This window comes from Amblyraja radiata, chromosome 1 (assembly GCF_010909765.2).
Source record: "Amblyraja radiata isolate CabotCenter1 chromosome 1, sAmbRad1.1.pri, whole genome shotgun sequence".
Lineage (NCBI taxonomy): Eukaryota > Metazoa > Chordata > Chondrichthyes > Rajiformes > Rajidae > Amblyraja > Amblyraja radiata.
This window is the reverse complement of record NC_045956.1, coordinates 36506042-36527249: the sequence shown is the minus strand read 5'-3', so window position 1 is coordinate 36527249 and position 21208 is coordinate 36506042. Positions and strand designations below refer to the sequence as shown.

The 21208-nt window shown below is 42.0% G+C and overlaps 1 protein-coding gene across 1 annotated transcript in view; it reads right to left on the bottom strand.

Moving 5' to 3' along the window:
- Positions 1 to 18185, bottom strand: part of naa15 (N-alpha-acetyltransferase 15, NatA auxiliary subunit) — a 103987-nt gene extending 85802 nt beyond the window's left edge. The window contains exons 1-2 of the mRNA XM_033020563.1: positions 17705 to 18185; positions 6502 to 6586 (exon numbers count right to left, since the gene is read on the bottom strand). Coding sequence (XP_032876454.1) covers positions 6502 to 6586; positions 17705 to 17758 — 139 coding nt within the window. The 5' untranslated portion in view covers positions 17759 to 18185. The remainder of the gene's footprint in view (positions 1 to 6501; positions 6587 to 17704) is intronic.
- Between the last annotated feature and the right edge of the window lie 3023 nt (positions 18186 to 21208).

Genomic DNA, 21208 nt, shown 5'->3' with positions numbered 1-21208 from the left:
GGGAGGAGATTTAGAAGTGAGTCAGAGGGGGAGAACAGTTGAAAAAGAGGGGCAAAGCACAGGCAGACTTTACTCAGAGCTCCTGTGGATTTGGAAGCAACAGCAACAAAGAGAAGCAGGAGAAAGCACTGATTGGCTTTAGCCCGAGTGGGAGGAGAGTTAGAAGTGAGTCAGAGGGGGAAAACAATTGAAAAGGAGAGGCAAAGCACAGGCAGACTTTACTCAGAGCTCCTGTGGATTTTGAAGCAACAGCAACAAAGAAAAGCAGGAGAAAGCACTGATTGGTTCTAGCCCGAGTGGGAGGAGAGTTAGAAGTGAGTCAGAGGGGGAAAACAGTTTAAATTTGGAGGAATTTGGTTTGTAAATTGGTAAATTTGGCTCGAGAGTCTTCAGCGAGGAGGCTACGCAAAACGCTGAAGAGGGAGAGACGAAAGAAGGAGATGTCAAGCAAGCTGATTCAGTATGATGCTTGCAGTATGTGGGAGGTCAATGACACCGCTGGTGCCTCTGGCTGCTACAAACGTGAGAAGTGCATCCAAGTACAGATCCTGAAGGACCGTGTTGGGGAACTGGAGAAGCAAGTGGATGACCTCAGGTTCGTCCGAGAAACTGAGTCGTTCCTCGACAAGTCCTACAGTAAGATTGTTACACCTAAGGTACTGGAAGAGAGAAGGTGGGTGACGGTGAGAAAGGGAGGGAAGCATGGAATGCAAACATCCCCGGGTGTTGCACCTCTTGTGAACAGGTTCACCCACTTAGAAGCTGTCGGGACAGAAGACGTTATCACACCGAGCGGTGGACTGGCTTGCGAAGCAAAAAGGGCTGTTGAGCCAAAACCAAAGTGGCCAACTTCAGGCAACGCCATTATAGTTGGAGACTCCATTGTGAGAGGTACAGACAGGGGTTTCTGCGGGAACAGACGGGATTCGAGGATGGTGTGCTGCCTTCCTGGTGCCAGGATCCAGGATGTCACGGACAGAGTGCAGAAAATCCTCAAGGGCGAAGGTGAACAGCCGGAGGTGGTAGTGCATGGCGGCACAAACGATGTCGGAAAGAAGGGGATGAATATGCTGCAGCGTGACTTTAGAGGGCTCGGAAAAATGCTGAAAAGCAAGACCTCCAGGGTTGTTATCTCCGGTTTGCTTCCAGTTCCTCATGCTGGCGAGAGCAGGAACAGGGAGATACGGGACCTGAATGTGTGGCTGAGGAACAGGTGCCGGGGGCAGGGATTTAGATTCTTAGATCACTGGGATCTGTTTTGGGGTAAGGGGGAACTGTACAAAAGGGACGGATTGCATCTTAACAGGTGGGGGACCAGCATTCTGGCAGGTAGAATTGCCACTGCTACACGGGTGGTTTTAAACTAAATAAGGGGGGGGGGGGGGGGGGGGGGGATGTTAAATGGGATAGTCGAGGACGTAGTTAAATGGAAAGAAAGTAAAGGGATTGTTAATGACCCCAGAATTAACGGGAAAGAAAGCTCACAAAGGGATAGGAGAGTATGGCCAAGTGTAATAGGCATCGATGTGAAAGGTGAGATGCGTAAGGAATTAAAAGTATTGTATATGAATGCGCGAAGTATAAGTAAAGTAGATGAGCTTGAGGCTCAGTTAGAGGTTGGTAGATATGACATTGTGGGGATTATTGAGATGTGGCTGCAGGAGGATCGGGCCTGGGAACTCAATATTCAGGGTTATACATCCTATAGAAAGGACAGGCAGGTGGGCAGAGGAGGAGGGGTAGCACTGCTGGTGAGGGATAGAATTCAGTCCCTTGCGAGGGAAGACATAGGGACTGACGAGGTAGAGTCACTGTGGATTGAGTTGAGGAATTGTAATGGCAAGAAGACACTAATTGGTGTTATCTACAGACCCCCAAATTGGGTTATCTACATACCCCCAACTCCTGCTGCAACTTGCAACTTACACCCTACATCCGGGTGTAAGTTGCAGCAGGAGTTAAAACTGGCATGTAACAAAAGGTAATGCCAATGTGGTGATGGGGGATTTCAATATGCAGGTAGACTGGGAAATCAGGTTGGTTCAGGACCCCAAGAATGAGAGTTTGTAAAATGCCTCCGAGATGGATTCTTAGAGCAGCTTGTAATGGAGCCGACCAGAGAAAAGGCAATTCTGGATTTAGTGTTGTCCAATGAACCAGATATGATAAGAGAGCTCGAGGTAAAGGAACCGCTTGGAGGTAGTGATCATAATATGATTAGATTAATCTGCAATTTGAGAAGGAGGACGTTAAATCGGAAGTGTCAGTGATGCAGTTGAACAAAGGGGACTATGAAGGTATGAGAGGGGAACTGGCCATGGTAGACTGGAAAGGGATCCTAGCAGGAATGACGGGTGGAACAGCAATGGCAGGAATTTCTGGGCATAATCCGGAAGACGCAGGATCATTTCATTCCAAAAAGGAAGAAAGATTCTAAAGGGAGTAGGAGGCAACCGTGGCTGACACGAGAAGTTACGGATGGAATAAAACTAAAAGAAAAGATGTATAACATAGCAAAGAATAGCCGGAAGCCAGAGGATTGGGAAACTTTCATAGGACAACAGAAGGAAACAAAACAGGCAATACGGGTTGAAAAGATGAAGTACAAAAGGAAGCTGGCCAGGAATATAAAGAAGGGAAGTAAAAGCTTCTTTAGATATGTTAAGGGAAAAAGAGTAGCAAAGTATAGAAGCTGGGATGTAATGTTAAAATTGTACAAGGCATTGGTGAGACCAAATCTGGAGTATGGTGTACAATTTTGGTCGCCCAATTATAGGAAGGATGTCAACAAAATAGAGAGAGTACAGAGGAGATTTACTAGAATGTTGCCTGGGTTTCAACAACTAAGTTACAGAGATAGGTTGAATAAGTTAGGTCTTTATTCTCTGGAGCGCAGAAGGTTAAGGGGGGACTTGATAGAGGTCTTTAAAATGATGAGAGGGATAGACAGAGTTGATGTGATCAAGCTTTTCCCTTTGAGAATAGGGAAGATTCAAACAAGAGGACATGACTTCAGAATTAAGGGACAGAAGTTTAGGGGTAACATGAGGGACTAAGGGAAAAAAGTTGTTCGGCACGGACTTGTAGGGCCGAGATGGCCTGTTTCCGTGCTGTAATTGTTATATGGTTATATGGTTAAAGTCAAATGTGGGTCCTCATGGAGGTGGCTCTAGAAATAGTGGACACATTGGTGATCATTTTCCAATGTTCAATAGATTCAGGATCAGTTCCTATGGATTGGAGGATAGCTAATGTTATGCCACTTTTCAAGAAAGGAGAAGAGAGGAAAACGGGGAATTACAGACCAGTTAGCCCGACTTCGGTGGTGGGAAGGATGCTGGAGTCAATTACTAAAGAGGTAATAATGGGGCATTTGGATAGCAGTAAAAGGATTAGTCCAAGTCAACATGGATTTATGAAAGGGAAATCATGCTTGACTAATCTTCTGGAATTTTTTGAGGATGTGACAAGTAAAATGGATGAAGGGGTGCCAGTGGATGCAGTGTATCTAGACTTTCAGAAAGCCTTTGATCAGTTCCCGCACGGGAGATTGGTGACTAGAAGTAGAGCACACGGTATTGGGGGTAGGGTGTTGACATGGATAGAAAATTGGTTGGCAGACCGGAAGCAAAGAGTAGGAGTGAACGGGTCCTTTCAAGAATGGCAGGCAGTGGCGAGTGGAGTGCCGCAAGGCTCGGTGTTGGGGCCGCAACTGTTTACCATATATATTAATGATTTGGAAGAGGGAATTAGGAACAACACTAGCAAGTTTGCGGATGACACAAAGCTGGGTGGCAGTGTGAGCTGTGAAGAGGATGTTAGGAGGTTGCAGGGTGACCTGGACAGGTTGAGTGAGTGGGCAGATGCAGTATAATATAGATAAATGTGAGGTTATCCACTTTGGGGGCAAAAACAAGGGGGCAGATTATTATCTCAATGGGGTTAGGTTAGGTACGGGGGAGGTGCAACCTTGTACACCGGTCACTGAAAGTTGGCTTACAACATTCTTCACAGCAGGCAGTGAAGAATGCTAATGGCATGTTGGCCTTCATAAGAGGGTTTCAGTATAGGAGTAAAGAGGTTCTTCTGCATTTGTATAGGGCTATGGTGAGACCACATCTGGAGTATTGTGTACAGTTTTGGTCTCTTAATTTGAGGAAGGACATCCTTGTGATTGAGGCGGTGCAGCGTAGGTTCACGAGATTGATCCCTGAGATGGCGGGACTGTCATATGAGGAAAGATTGAAAAGATAAGGCTTGTATTCAATGGAGTTTCGAAGGATGAGGGGGGTCTCATAGAAACATAAAATTATAAAAGGACTGGACAAGCTAGATGCAGGAAAAAATTTCCCAATGTTAGGCGAGTCCAGAACCAGGGGCCACAGTCTTAGAATAAAGGAGAGGTCATTTAAGACTGAGGTGAGAAAAAACTTTTTCACCCAGAGAGTTGTGAATTTATGGAATTCCCTGCCAGAGGGCAGTGGCGGCCAAGTCACTGGATGGATTTAAGAGAGAGTTAGATAGAGCTCTAGGGGCTAGTGGAGTCAAGGGATATGGGGAGAAGGCAGACACGGGTTATTGATAGGGGACGATCAGCCATGATCACAATGAATGGCGGTACTGGCTTGAAGGGCCGAATGGCATCCTCCTGCACCTATTTTCTATGTTTCTATGAAGACAATATATTTGAACTGGATATCAACAGGCATGGCAGATGAGATTTACTGTGGAGGAACGAGAGGTGATACATTTTGGTCTGAATAATACCAGCCATTATATCAACAAAGGTTGTTTTTTTCTCAAAGTGGTGCAAGAGCAGTGGGCGCTTAGGGTAGTTGTGCATACATCATTGAAAATGGCAGGACAGACTGAGAAAACTTAAGCATAATTCATGGTATATCAGAAGGGACACAAAAAGGAAGGAAAATTATGTTGAATCTCCATAAAACAGCGGTCAGGCCTTAATGTTCAATTCTGGTCACCACGTTATGGTATGCAGGAAGACGGAGCCCGACCAGAGGGGCTTGAGTTGCAGGATAGATAGTAGAGACTGGGACTATTTTCTTTGGAGAGTATTGAGGAGACATTTGAAAGTATACAAAATGATGAGGGGTCTGTATAAAGTTGATAGTAGGTGGTTTTGGACAAAGTTGATAGTAGGTGAACAAGAGACTGCAGATGACAAAATCTTAAGCAAAAAAATGTACTGGAGACACTCAGCAGGTCAGGCAGCATCTGTGGAAGAAAATGGACATATTTGTGTCAAGGCCCATCTGTAAGACTGGAAATGAGAAGAGATAGAAGAGGTATGGGGAAGGAAAGCACTGCCTACTTTCAATGACTGGTGTACCATGACACCCAGGTCTCGCTGCATCTCCCCTTTTTCTAATCGGCCACCATTTAGATAATAGAGCAGTATAGGAGCAGGGAGGTTCTACTGCAGTTGTACAGGGTCTTGGTGAGACCACACCTGGAGTATTGCGTACAGTTTTGGTCTCCAAATCTGAGGGGAAAGACATTCTTGCCATAGAGGGAGTACAAAGAAGCTTCACCAGACTGATTCCTGGGATGTCAGAACTTTCATATGAAGAAAGACTGGATAGACTCGGCTTGTACTCGTTAGAATTTAGAACATTGAGGGGCTTATAGAAACTTACAAAATTCTTAAGGGGTTGGACAGGCTAGATGCAGGAAGATTGTTTCCGATGTTGGGGAAGTCCAGAACAAGGGGTCACAGTTTAAGGATAAGGAGGAAATCTTTTAGGACTGAGATGAGAAAAACATTTTTCACACTGAGAGTGGTGAATCTCTGGAATTCTCTGCCACAGAAGGCAGTTGAGGCCAGTTCATTGGCTATATTTAAAAGGGAGTTAGATGTGGCCCTTGTTGCTAAAGGGATCAGGGGGTATGGAGAGAAGGCAGGTACGGGATACTGAGTTGGATGATCAGCCATGATCATATTGAATGGCAGTGCAGGCTCGAAGGACTGAATGGCCTACTCCTGCACCTAATTTCTATGTTTCTATGAATGAGGAAATAAATGTGTGGTGCAAAGTTATGTAAAAAGGACCAGTGAGTTTTAAATTAGATTAAGAGATTATAGAAATACAGCACCATGCTTTGCCTCCTAACCACCCCAACTTCTATTTCAATGGTGAATAATTTTCACATGCATATCTGTAACTCAAATGGCAAAATGGAAAAAAAATCTGAAACATTAAACACATTGCATAGAAATTAAAATGAGATTATTCAGAAAATTTAAAACTAAAATCTGTGAATCTCCATCCGCTCCTCCTCCCAAATCACTCCACACACCCATCCCATGGTTACAATTTACCATTAATGTAATTTGCATCACAAAGCTAAGACCACAAGTACATTACATAGAAATGACAGATTGCAGAAATACATCAATGTTGTTCACGTTTAGTCTTAGGGTTAGCAACCAAAGGAAAAATAAATCAATTGTCAAAATCATAAATAGCAAATCCAACGTACCTCCATGTTCTGCATATTTAGAATTGCTAAGGATTTGTTTGCAGAACTTCAACCCATGTCTGTACTGCTTGTGTTCGTAGCATTTCTGTTAAGGGGAGATGTAGGTAAATTAATTAGAAAACAAGAGGCTAGTATTGATAAATCTTTAACAAATTATAGCTACAAAGTCAGACTACTCAAGCCAGAAGTAAAACATTTTTTCTTGGAAACGGGTTATATCTCTATGGTATATCTGTAATTTGATATATACCATTGATTTATGCTCAAACTGAATGCTCCATTTTGAACTCTATAGTAAACATAGAAACTTAGAAAATAGGTCCACGGCTGATCATCCAACAAATACCCCGTTCCAGCTTTTCCCCCCATATCCCTTGATTCCCTTAGCCCTAAGAGCTAAATCTCTCTCTTGAAGTTTTAAGCAAGATGCAAGAAATATCAAGGGTTGAGGAATTACATCATGAAAATTGCTTTTCAACTGGTACCAGTTTTTTCAAGTTCGTTCTAGAAATATATTTTGCATTTCCTTAGAAAAGCCATTTCTCATTCTAATGCAAATTTTATCTATCCAAATAATAGCCTCCAAAAGAAGCGAATCACATTCACGTTCACACTGTTCCCACCTCTTTACAAAGTATCTGACCCGAGGTCATTCACTTTTAAATATCCACTCTTAATTCTATTTGCAGGAACTATATTTTCAGCACTATTCCACCCCACTTTACAGGTCTAATATCAAAGCTGTATGTTTGAATTTATGCACCCAAGTTAAACTTGATTGCATAAATTCAAGGCTTGCTTACGTGTATACACAGCTGACTCCTACTAGAATTTTACAATGATCTAGCAAATGCCATCAACATTTGGCCCATCATGCTTACTCCGGAATTGTTAGTTTTCTACTGAGCTGAATAATTTCCATGAAAACATTGCCTTCTGCTTCAATTCTAAAATTATGATCCTTCATTCAATCCATCAATAATCATTTCTTCCAAGGCTATGGATCATTATCCAATTATACCCTTGAAACACGCTATTGCTCTGGATTTCATCTTGACAAAAGATTATTTAATACAAGTGTAACATGAAATACATTTCCACAAAGACCTACAGGTTCACCAAGCCGACCCAATCCCAATGTGCTGCAACTCAAATGTATTAACAATTCCTTATTCCAATTATTCAGTTATGAAAGACACTCGTAGTAAAAAATCTCAAGCAAATCTGAGAAAAATCTGGGGAAATTCATCTCCAAATTCAAAGCAACCAAATATGCTTCAATTCACTGGCTCTGATTTTGGTTTGGCAATTACAACAAAATAAGTAGTGTTTGTCTTTGGGGTGCATGATAGTTGCTATTGCTGATTCAGCAACCCTTCTCCAAAAGTATCTTTTGCCTGAAAAAGTGATTGAAGCCAGGTCTATGACAGCTTTTAAGAAGTGTCTTGATGAACATATGAATCACTTGGGCATAGAAGATTATGGACCAAGTGCTGGGCAATGGAGTTACTACAGAAGGACACAAACAGGCTGGCATGGACAAATTGGGCTTAATGGTCTGTGTCCATGCTGCATGATTTATTCTATGAAAATCAAAACTAAGTTATTTATAAATTATTCCCACTGTAAAACTAAGGTTATTATGAAGTCCAAGTGAATTTTAAAATATGCCACACTATTTCTGTTGTTCCACAAATGATATGGCCATGGAAAAAATGTTGTGTCTACAATACCCCCACGTAAATATTTCAAATATGGGAGCTTTAAAACAATTGTAAGAACTGCAATTTTTAAATAGATTTAACCAAATCCTTATGCTCAGCCCTCATTACCACACTGAACTGTTTGAAAAGATAACTAAAAATATTGCATTTAGTTCTCTGGAGTGTTGTCCGTCAACTATTTTATATCATTGCCTTAATCATTAAACTGGTTAGTTTGATGATATCACAACAGTTGTATATCAAGGATCCACTTCAACAGCTGCATAACAGAAGGCACCAGAAAAGGAGACGTTTTCCTCACAGAGTCCATTGGGTCTTCATGGACCTTAAACGTTGGCCGCGAGCCAAGTTCCTTTGCTATTGACAAAATAGTCTAATAATAGCTCACGTTTTAAGTATAATTTGCCCTTTATTTTTTTTAATCATTTTCAAATTCAGCAAGTTTAATAATGTTCCTCCAATCTAGTGGAAATTGTTTCTAAAATATACACTCCTGAGTATTTTATATTTTCTGCAGAAACGATTAACCATATAGAACGATGCAGCTGAAATTCCTTGATTTAAAACCATGCCTTGCACATACTCAGAATTTTCCACACTGTTCAGCAACCATGTACAGTAATACCTTAAAGAAGAAGGGCTCTTCAAAATCTCTAAAATCTTGTAATATAAATAACAAAATATCTATTTGCAAGAGCTAATTTGCAGCCAAAAAATGGAGATAAGGCACAAGAACTATCTTTGCTATAAGGATTTATCATTATAGAACATATTATTGGAATCAAAATCAAAATCTAAGGAATTATACCATTGGATGGAATTAAATTCAGAATCTCTGAAAAATTATTTGAACACAAGTCCCTGGGCATGCATATCTCTGAAGAACTACTTAGGGGCCTAGAACAAAGAATGCTCATCAACGCCTCTACTTTCTTTGAAGATTTGGTATGTCTTGAACTTCTACAGGTATACAGTATAGCGCATACTGACTGGTTGGATCACAGCCTGGTTCAGTAACTCGAACACCCAGGAAAGGAGGCGGCTTCAGCAAGTTGTAGACATTGCATGATCTATTACAGCCATTGACGTTCGCACGATTGTGGGGTCTACAGGAAGCACTGACTCAAAAAGGCAGCTATATCAAAAACTAACACCACCCTGCCACACTTTCATCTCACAACTACCACTGGCAGGTGGGAGCCCAAAAATCACATCTTCCGGGTTCAAGGACAGCTTCCTTCTAGCTACCATCTTGAACACTGCACAACACTAACCATAATCCTCCCTTAGCAATTATGATCTACTATGGACTCTGTTGTAGTTGCACTACAGACTTCGCTTTTGCACTATTATTGTCAGGTTACCGAGTACTAATTATTAATTTATTGTATTCATTATTATTGTATATTTACGTGTATTTTAATGCCTTAAAGGACCTGTAAAGCTGCATCAAGTAAGAATTTAATTGTTCCATCGGTGGTACATATGACAATTAAATACTTAACACGGAACAGTCAGTTACTGAAAATAGCATTTCACTTTAAATTCAGTGCAAGATTCTGGAATCCCAGAATTCAAAGCTAACCTTTGCTGCTAGGTTCTGAATTTGCACCTTGCCTAGATCTCTCCCCATCACACTCTTCCTCGCTCCACTTCCCTCTACTCCGTCTCCTAGCCAATTTTCTACTTTCTTGCCAAATTTATCTGATCCATCAGAGCCATTTCTTGCTCCATTTGTGTCTATTCTCATTAAATGATAGATTAACCATCGGCCCTTCACATTTCGACATGGTGACTAATATTGAACCAAACTTTGGTTATTGACCAACAACCCACCTTCCAGACTTAATTTTTCCTCCAATGTTCCAATCTATGCCCACCTTTAAGAACTTCAAAAATACTTTTTAAAGCATCATCTGATGTGACTGTCACATATGCAAATTGTCTCGTTATTCTTTCTGACCCCTGCATTTTTTGAAATTGCTGACCATAAATTCAGTGAATTTATCCTTCTGCGGCATCTGTAGGATCATTGATTTGCAAGGACTTATTTGGCGGGTTTAAATGTTTAAAAATCACAGGCAATTCATATCCATCCCATTTTGCATCAGTACTTAACAGTGCTACCCACTGCCCCACCCCCCCTTCTATTTTGCATCCTTATAATGCTCCCTGATTATTCTCTCTAAAAACACAGGGTCAATTAACATATATCTAAATAATACCTAACAACCTCACCTTGACTTCTAAGTTTTCCACCAGCTTACAGACACCATGAATTGCTTAATCATCTATCAATCAAATAGACAAACTAAAGACTATCTCTTGGTCTCTGCACAGCCCTCTGCAATTGGATCCTCGACTTCCTCATTCACAGACCACAGTCTGTTCGTATTGGTGGAAATGTGTCAGAATTGATAACAATCAGCACAGGAGCACCTCAAGGCTGCATGCTCAGTCCCCTGCTGTACTCACTCTATACTCATGACTGCGTAGCCGGTCATAGTGCGAACTCCATCATCAAATTCGCTGACAACACCACTGTTGTGGGATGTATCACTGATGGGGTTGAGTCAGAGTATAAAAGAGAGATCGAGCAACTGCCCATATGGTGCCAGCACAATAACCTGGCCCTCAACACCTGCAAAACCAAGGAACTGATTGTGGACTTTGGAAGGAGTAGGATGGGGACCCACAGTCCCATTTATATCAGCGGGTCGATGGTTGAAAGGGTCAAGAGCTTCAAATTCCTGGGCGTGCACATCTCTGAAGATCTTTCCTGGTCCGAGAACACTGATGCAATTATTAAGAAAGCACATCAGCGCCTCTATTTCCTGAGAAGATTACAGAGAGTCGGTTTGTCAAGAAGGACTCTCTCTAACTTCTACAGGTGCACAGTAGAGAGCATGCTAACCGGTTGCATCATGGCTTGGTTTGGCAACTTGAGTGCCCTGGAGAGGAAAAGACCACAAAAAGTAGTAAACACTGCCCAGTCCATCATCGGCTCTGACCTCCCTTCCATTGAGGAGATCTATCGCAGTCGCTGCCTCAAAAAGGCTGGCAGTATCATCAAGGACCCACACCATCCTGGCCACACACTCATCTCCCTGCTACCTTCAGATAGAAGGTACAGGAGCCTGAAGACTGCAATGACCAGGTTCAGAAATAGCTACTTCCCCACAGCCATCAGGCTATTAAACTTGGCACGGACAAAACTCTGAACATTAATAGCCCATTATCTGTTAGTTGCACTTTATCAGTTTATTTATTCATGTGTGTATATATTTATATAATGGTATATGGACACACTGATCTGTTTTGTAGTCAATGCCTATTATGTTCTGTTGTGCTGAAGCAAAGCAAGAATTTCATTGTTCGTCAGGGACACATGACAATAAACTCACTTGAACTTGAACTATCATAATTTTTACTCTGTAACCAATTCCTACCCTTTGTCTAGCCAGCCTCAAACCAGACTAAAAATGACCTTGGCCTTATGACAATTTCGGCTTTTCAAAAATTATTTTTCTACTGCAACCTTCTTTAAAAGGCTGAAACCATGCTCTGACGTTACTTCATCCAAATAATTTCATGCAATTTCCCAATGAAAACTGCGGAGTCAGTATATTGCAAATGAAACATAAGTGAGATCGACCGATTGACCAAATGGTGCCAGCACAATAACCTGGCTCTCAATACCAGCAAAACCAAGGAACTGATTGTGGACTTTAGAAGGGGTAGGATAGGGACCCACAATCCCGTTTATACCAATGGGAGGATGGTGGAAAGGATCAAGAACTTCAAATTCCTGGGCGTGCATAATTCCGAAGATCTTTCCTGGTCCCAGCACACTGATGCAATTATAAAGAAAGCACATCAGCGCCTCTACTTCCCGAGAAGATTACGGAGAGTTGGTATGCCAAAGAAGACTCTCTCGAACTTCTACAGGTGCACAGTAGAGAGCATGCTGACTGGTTACATCGTGGCTTGGTTCGGCAACTTAAGCGTTCAGGAATGGAAAAGAATGCAGAAAGTTGTGACCACTACCCAGTCCATCATCGGGTCTGACCTTCCCACCATCGAAAGGATCTATCGCAGTCGCTGACTCAAAAAGGCTGCCAACATCATCAAGGACCCACACCATCCTGGTCACACATTCATCTATCCGCTGCCATCAGGTAGTAGGTACAGGAGCCTGAAATCTGGTATATCCAGGTTCAGGAACAGCTACTTCCCCACAACCATCAAACAAACTCTGAACTATAACAGCCTATTGCACTTTATCTGTAAATGTATTTGTATATATATGGACTATGCTATATAGACACACTGAACTGTTCTGTATTTATGCTTACAATATTCTGTTGTGGTGCAGCAAGCAAGAATGTCATTGTCCTATCTGGGACACATGACAATAAACTCTCTTGACTTGACCACACACTACATTCAATGCACACAGCTGCCCAACACTATCCCACCCAACAGAATACCCACTACTCGCTCTCCTTCTAGCCAATTTTCTACTTTCTTGTCAAACTTATCCGATCCGTGGCAACATTTTGCACTGGTTATGGAACCTCAATTAATAGGTTCATTGAAATTATTTTAAACTATCACAGGCAGTCAGGCGTCAGGGATCATGCAAATGTTCAATAAAAATCTTCAAGAAGAGTTTCTTTCATCCTGAGAGTGGTTACACCACGACACTTGCTACTACTCTGTACTACAAATAGCTAAAATGAACAACAGTGCATTTATAGGATTACGCTAGATAAGTGTGTAAAGGAATTGGAGGATATGCAGTTATGCATATGCAGACGGGGGGGGGGGGGCAGCTCATGTCAAAGAGAAACACTGGCATGGACCAATTGGGTTATATGACCCATTATTGTACTGCACATTTTTTAAATCTACAATAGATTTGGTGCTCAGATATCAGCTATCATGCAGGAACTACTCGAGCAATTGAGTGGGCAAGCACATAGAACACACAATAAATTCAAGGAAAACCAAGCTGGAAGAACTATAAAAAGTCTAAGGTAACAGCATAAAAACAAGCATAAAAAACAAGATATACAATTATATATTCAAAGCAATAATTGTAACAGGAATATCTGTTAAAAGCTGACAGCCAAAATTATAATGAATACTGCTTGCATGGAGTTGTTCTTATGTATCCAATTATCAATGCAGGATGATAAACTCGTGTAAGTTTGGTACTTTGAGAATAAATCAATGACAGGAACTTTGTAGCTGAAAGAGGTTTATAAATGATAACATACAATAGAAATAGTCTTCAAGACCTAATGTTCCAACCCAAAACCTTAGGCATGAATTCCAAATCTTTTGATTCCAATATAGTGCCTCGGGATTGAAAACTGCAAAACGTCATCCCATTGATTGTGGGGTACGCAACCTCAGATTGGTCCATTTAACTAATAAACTACAATCATTTCATGGGCAGAATGATTAAGCACAGATCATCAAATGATAGTTCACAAAGCAATAAACGAGAAAGTTTATTGTGTGTGTGTGTGGGCAGAATGATTAAGCACAGATCATAGTAATGATCGTTCACAAAGCAATAAACGAGAAAGTTTAGGGTGGGTGGGTGTGTGTGTGTGTGTGTGTGTGTGTGTGTGTGTCTGTGTGTGCATGCGCACGGGGATCACTGATCAGTAGTTGGCCAAAGGGCCCGTTTCCACGCAGTATCTCTAAACTAAAATAATCAGAAGATCTTTGACAGAATTACCATTTTGTTTCGTTAAAAAGTGCTAAGTAACCGATTTTGGGTTCCACAAAGATAAATCTTTTTCCAAATAGTTTGAAACTCAGTAGTCAAAGAGAGAGATTGGGTGCCCAAGTATATCAATTACTAAAAACTAGTGTACAGGTGCTAAGTCCAATTAAAGCAACCAGGGGAACATTGGCATCACCTTCAGAGGGCTGTAATATAAAGCTGAGGATGCAATTCTTCAGCTGTATGATACCCAAGCCTGAAATACTATAGTTAGTTTTGGAGATTTAATGTTATTGAAAGATTATTGGCCGGAGGGAAATTGATTTACAATGATTGTACTAGAGATTAAAAGATTAAATAGCAAGGACAGACTGCCTTGTATTCTTGAGTTATATCATTCAGATTTCATAAACAAGATGCTTAAAGTGCCAATGTGACTTTAACCATCACACTTATGCAAACTATTTCCTCTGGTGAGCAATGGAAAATCCAGAATAACTTGGTGCGATCTTTAAATTAGATTAACGGTATTTAAAACTGAAATAAGGAATAATTAATTTCCCCTCAAGGATAATGGAAAACTGGGGTGCATTCCCTCAAAGCTTTATGTGTGCTTGTCAAATTAAATAATCTTGTTGAAAATAGATTTTCATTAGGTAAAATATGATGGGATGGTAAAGGAGTAGAAGCTGGAACAGAGGCGCAGCTGATAGAGCTATTGCCTCACAGCACCAGAGACCTGAGTTTGATCCTGACCTCAGGTGCTGTTGTATGGAGCTTGCATGTTCTCCCTGTAACTGCGTGGGTTTTCTCTGAGTACTCTGGTTTCTTCCCACAACCCAAAAACATGTGGGTTTGTAGATTAATTCTGTAACCATGCATTGTTCAGTCAATCTCAACTCCAATTTTGAACATTACCCCTATATCCCTTCACCACCCTCCAAGTGAAGAAATTATCCTCATCTCAGTCCAAAACAATCTGACACTTATTTTGAAACTGTTCTCCCTTGTTCCTAAACAAATCAATCAGGAGAAACTTTATGGTAGCAAATTAATGAGTCTTTACTAATTTTGTATGTTAAGACGTGGTCTCTTCTCATTCATTAAATTCCAGAGAATAGAAACTGCCCAATATGTTCTCACATGGAAAATCCACTATCGCTGGAACCAGTGTATCTTTGCTGCAATCCCTCTGATATCTGGAATCTTTGCTGCAATCCCTCTACGACAAACACACCCTTTCTTAACTAGAGACCGCAACTGTACACAAGGCTCCAAATGTTGTTTCATCAAGGCCTAACATGATTGCAATAAGACTTCCCAACTCCAACATTCAACCTTTTTCTAAGGAAATCTACCATACCTTTTCCCCAATATTGCTTGCTGCACTTGCACAATGCAAGTTAGTGACGAATGGGCAAGCACTCCAGTCCCTGTGAACAGCAACACTATCCAATATCATCAATGGTCTACTTTTTAGCTATGTGCACTGGTGTATTTTTCTACATGTTCACACCCATGCATTCGTGTTCGTATCTCCGCGAATGCCATTTACATCCTCCTCCACACTCCAAATCCCACTTTGTTTAGTACATCAGCAAATTGAGAATTATGACATTTGCTCCCTCCAGCCAAATTATCTGTATGGGAATTTATCAAATGCCTTCCAAAATATAAATAAAACATATCCAGTAGTTCCTTCTTACCTAGTCTCATATTGATGACCTCAAACAACTCCGGAATAGTCAAACATTATTTTCTTATCATAAATCCATGATGGCTCCACTTAATTCTATTTTTATTTGGTGTTCTACATATAGAATATTACTCATACCATTATTTTTTCCTTCTAATTCTACTTTGAAACAACATCTTCTAACAGTTATTTTAACATTGAAACATTTCCAAATTTCTACTGTAAGGCCCTTTTCAGAAAGATGATGAGTATTAACTAATGATCACTTTAAAGTTTTATCTGCTTTACCATTTAGAGATATGTTGTGTTTTCTGGAATTTTATTTTCCCAAATCAGAGTTAAACTTTATTAGTGGTAGTACAGAGTAATCACAAGTACTATGAATCATTTTCACATCAGAAAGTTCTACTGCAGAGATCTAAATGCAAAATATTTTGTCAAACTCTGTTGATGGGTCCAGTTCAGACAAACCATTAGCGAAATCACATCTGCCCTCACAGTTGCAAGCAATAGACCCCGTGGCAATATCCTGAGAATATTCAGGCCACATCTGCCCCTTCTATTGAAACTGATTTTCAGATTATCAATGCACATTTTTGCTTTCTGCCTCTGATAATTATCTCAGTAACAGTAAACAACGCTAATGAAGTTGATATCACTTTGAATGGTTAAACAATTTCCAGTAGCAAACAACGTGATAACTTTTTTCATAGTATTTCAATACAATATACATTAGTTCTAATTTGAATACTAACTACAAACCATAAATATGCAGGATATGTATGAAGGATATACATTCTAACAAATCCATACAATCTCTGATCACATCCTCGAGGGAGAGGGAAGCTAATTATCAGAATTCTTAGATATATTGTCACGACAATACTGCACAGGACTCGAGAACAAAATAATGACTTTTTAATATATATTTTCAAGAACAAAAATAACCATAAGAAAGGCTTTACCTTGTGTCCATATTAATTTAATCGCAACTTCTAACCCAGTTATTTTTTAAATTACATTATTTATCCCAACATTAAATATACAAACTACAATGAAAAGTTCAGAGCTTGTTTTTATCACATATCAAGCCAGTATGGTTCATGTTCAATATAAACTAGAGCTATTTCTGGAGCATATTCAGTTGCACACTCTACTTCAGCATTAAATCTCTTACTTTCGTAGAGACAGATGATACAGGTTTTTATTGAAAGTTGCTTATTAACGCACACACACTCGCTTTCGTCTTTGTTGCACTTGTAATACCTGGGATACGATAACCTAAACTATGGGATGATTTCATATGGAAATTAAGATAACTGGTCCTATCCATCAGAGCATAGGATTGCACCCAAGTTATTTTCGCGCAAAAGCAACGAATCACCTTTGCGTAAAAGGCGCTTTTCGCGGTTCCAGCAGTTAATTCCGAACCTGCTCCCATAATACGTACAAAATTCAAATTTCGAAAATAAAATCAATGCCCTTGTAACAAAAGGCGAAGCCTGGGCCACATGAACAAAAGCAGGGAACCATTCTAAACTTCGCTCCGGTCTCTAATCCAACGCCCAAGCACTGTTCACGTGTTTGGCTTGGCCTGGCAGGGGAGAGCGAAATGTCCAGGCCCGACAGAGGGCTGAAACCATGCACTCTTTGGAAAGGGCAGCAATGGATAAAACTCTTCCCGGGAAGACACCGACGACTGCAGGCCTAAACCCGGACGGCAAAAAGAGACCGCCTACACGAAGGAGCTAGAGAGCGGGAGCGGAGGTGGGGGTAATACCGTGTAAAGCGCCGGCCTAAGGCCCAGCCGGTCCCGGCGAGATTGGTGATAGGCAGTATTGCAGGCCGCGGCGTTGAGACGAGGGTCGGCAGGGTACACACGCACACTGAGCTGGTCAGTGGCATGCCTTTGGTTTTGCTGCCACTTTTTTTTTTAAATGGTTAATAACCTGCAGTTTTCCCTGGGGGAGCGGAGCCGGGCTCGAGGGGTGAATGACTTGGGCTCGGCGGGGAGAGCCAGCAGATCCGACCGACCACACTCACCAGGATCCGTTTAAAGAGCGCGTTCTCCTTGGCTGGCAGCGTGACCGACGGCATGGTTGGTGGGCGCTGGTATGAGCTGTGGGGCCAGCGTTATGCGCCTCTTGCTGCTGCTTTTTCCGAGCCAAGGCTCTCTGGCTGGCGCTCGCTCACTCACTCGCTCCCTCCTTGCTGCTGCTGCAGCAGCCTCGCCTGGCCTTCCCACCCCTTTCCTTTCCTACCCTTCCCTCCCTCCCCCCCACACAGCCGTCGCTGACTGAGGCCGCAATGCCTTCGCTCCGCACGCCGACTTCGAGCGAACCTCCGCCTTCACGTGCGTGCTTGCTTGCTCGATCGCTGCCGCCGCTGCACGGAATTCAAGCAGGGAGGGAGGGGGTGGGGTGGCGGGGCAGAGAGAGAAACTCAACCAAAATGGCCGCTTCAGCAGCAGCAACGCCGGCTCCGTCCGGGTCAGCTGCCACTGCGCAGGCGCCGCTGCTCTCCTGGCGAACCCGCGCACCGTCAAGTGACCTCTCAAGAAGGGAGAGCGCGGGATGATGGTCTAGCGGAGGACTGCTGCTGGTCAGCCCAGGTACTCGGGAGAATATCTTTGGTGAAGACATACACAAAATGCGGGACAGGCAGCATCTTTGGAGAGGAGGAAAGTGTGTCATTTCCGTTCGGGATCCTTCTTCAGACTCAGGAGTCAGGAGAGAGGGAAACGACATATATAGATGGCGATATAGAACAAAGAAATGAAAGATACGTGAATCTGGAGCGCCAGCATTCTGCTGACTGCAGCACATTGTGAATCCTGAGTCAAACGAGGGAAGGGATATCATCCAAGGGGTGCTTGATTTCAGGATAGTTTGAGAACACTACCGAATATAACACTAATGAACGTATCGACGCTGAGAATGTCGGAAGAGTTCTTGCTCTGTTCATGTTTGTATATATTTTTTATTCGGAATAAAGTTTATTTTGGGGGAAATTCAATCTTGAGGTGTTGCATGACCCGCTGTCCAGCACTCTGTATCATTTTATGTGAACGGCATCTGCAGTTTCGACATCCTGATGACTACTTTTATTTTATCCTGAAACGTTGAGGTTTTTTTTCTAATTGAGTTGGTCGCCAAATATAATGCAGGCACGAAAACCGAAATAAGCGCTTAAAAAATAACGGGAAAGAAACTTAAATACATTAATTTACTCCTAAACTATAACCATTAAACGTGCGACTGCAGGTGGTATGTTACTGAGCAACGATCTTTCAGCAATAATTCATTTTCAGATTAAAATATCTAAGAATTATTCTCAAGAGAAGTGATGCCAAAGTGCTTTGGCGTCACTCCTACTCCCAGTTGAGGAATTGTAAAGGCAAGAAGACATTAATTGGTGTTATCCACAGACCCCCTAAATAGTAGCCCGGATGTAGGGTGGAGGTTGTAGCAGGAGTTAAAACGCATGTAACAAAGGTAATGCCACTGTGGTGATGGGGGATTTCAATATGCCAGTAGACTGGGAAAATCAGGTTGGTTCAGGACCCCAAGAAAGAGTTTGTAGAGTGCCTCTGAGATGGATTCTTAGAGAAGCTTGTAATGGAGCCGACCAGAGAAAAGGCAATTCTGGATTTAGTGTTGTCCAATGAGCCAAATTTGATAAGAGAACTCGAGGTAAAGAAACCACTCGGAGGTAGTGATCATAATATGATTAGTTTTAATCTGCAATTTGAGAAGGCTAAATCGGAAGTGGCAGTGATGCAGTTGAAGGCATGAGAGAGGAGCTGGCCAAGGTAGACTGGAAAGGGATACTAGCAGGAATGACGGTGGAACAGCAATGGCAGGAATTTCTGGGCATTATCCGGAAGACGCAGGATCATTTCATTCCAAAAAGGAAGAAAGATTCTAAGGGGAGTAGGAAGCAACCGTGGCTGACAAGAGAAGTTAGGGATAGAATAAAACTAAAAGAAAAGATGCATAACACAGCAAAGAGTAGCCGGAAGCCAGAGGATAGGGAAACTTTCATAGGACAACAGAAGGAAACAATATGAGCTGAAAAGATGTAGTACGAGGGGAAGCTGGCCAGGAATGTAAAGGACAGTAAAAGCTTCTTTAGATATGTTAAGGGAAAAAGAATAGCAAAGTCAAATGTAGGTCCCTTGAAGGCAGACACGGGTGAAATTATTATGGGGAACAAGGAAATGGCAGAAGAGTTGAACAGGTACTTCGGATTTGACCACTAAGAAAGACACAAACAATCTCCCAGACGTACTGGAGGGCAGAGGATCTAAGGGGGTCGAGGAACTGAAATAAATTTTCATTAGGCAAGAAATAGTATTGGGTAGGCTAATGGGACTGGATGATAAATCCCCAGGGCCTGATGGAATACATCCCAGGGTCCACCAATGCGTCCACTACTCCAATGAAGTAGTGGACGCATTGGTGATCATTTTCCAATGTTCAACAGATTCAGGATCAATTCCTGTAGATTGGAGGATAGCTAATGTTATCCCACTTTTCAAGAAAGGGGCGTGAGAGAAAACGGGGAATTACAGACCAGTTAGCCCAACTTCGGTGGTGGGAAAGATGCTGGAGTCTATTATTAAAGAGGTAATAATGGGGCATTTGGATAGCAGTAAAAGGATTAGTCCAAGTCAGCATGGATTTATGAAAGGAAAATCATGCTTGATTAATCTTCTGGAATTTTTTGAGGATGTGACAAGTAAAATGGATGAAGGGGAGCCAGTGGATGTAGTGTATCTAGATCCAGAGAGTTGTGAATTTGTGGAACTACTTGCCACAGGGCAGTGGACACCAAATCACTGGATGGATTTAAGAGAGAGTTAGATAGAGCTCTAGGGGCTAGTGGAATCAAGGGATACGGGGAGAAGGCAGGCACGGGTTATTGATTGAGACGATCAGCCATGATCTCAATGAATGGCGGTGCTGGCTCGAAGGGCTGAATGGCCTCCTCCTGCACCTATTTTCTATGTCTCTATGGTTTATTTTGGAAGGGAGGTAGGAAATTAGCTTAATAGAAACATAGAAAATAGGTGCAGGAGTAGGCCATTCAGCCCCTCGAGCCTGCACCGCCATTCAATATGATCAAGGCTGATCATCCAACTCAGTATCTTTTACCTGCCTTCTCTCCATACCCCCTGATCCCTTTAGCCACAAGGGCCACATCTAACTTCATCTTAAATATAGCCAATGAACTGGCCTCAACTACTTTCTGTGGCAGAGAATTCCACAGATTCACCACTTCTCATCTCGGTCCTAAAAGACTTCCCCCTTATCCTTAAACTGTGACCTCTTGTTCTGGACTTCCCCAACATCGGGAACAATCTTCCTGCATCTAGCCTGTTCAACCCCTTAAGAATTTTGTAAGTTTCTATAAGATCCCCCCTCAATCTTCTAAATTCTAGCGAGTACAAGTCGAGTCTATCCAGTATTTCTTCATATGAAAGTCCTGACATCCCAGGGATCAGTCTGGTGAACCTTCTCTGTACTCCCTCTATGGCAAGAATGT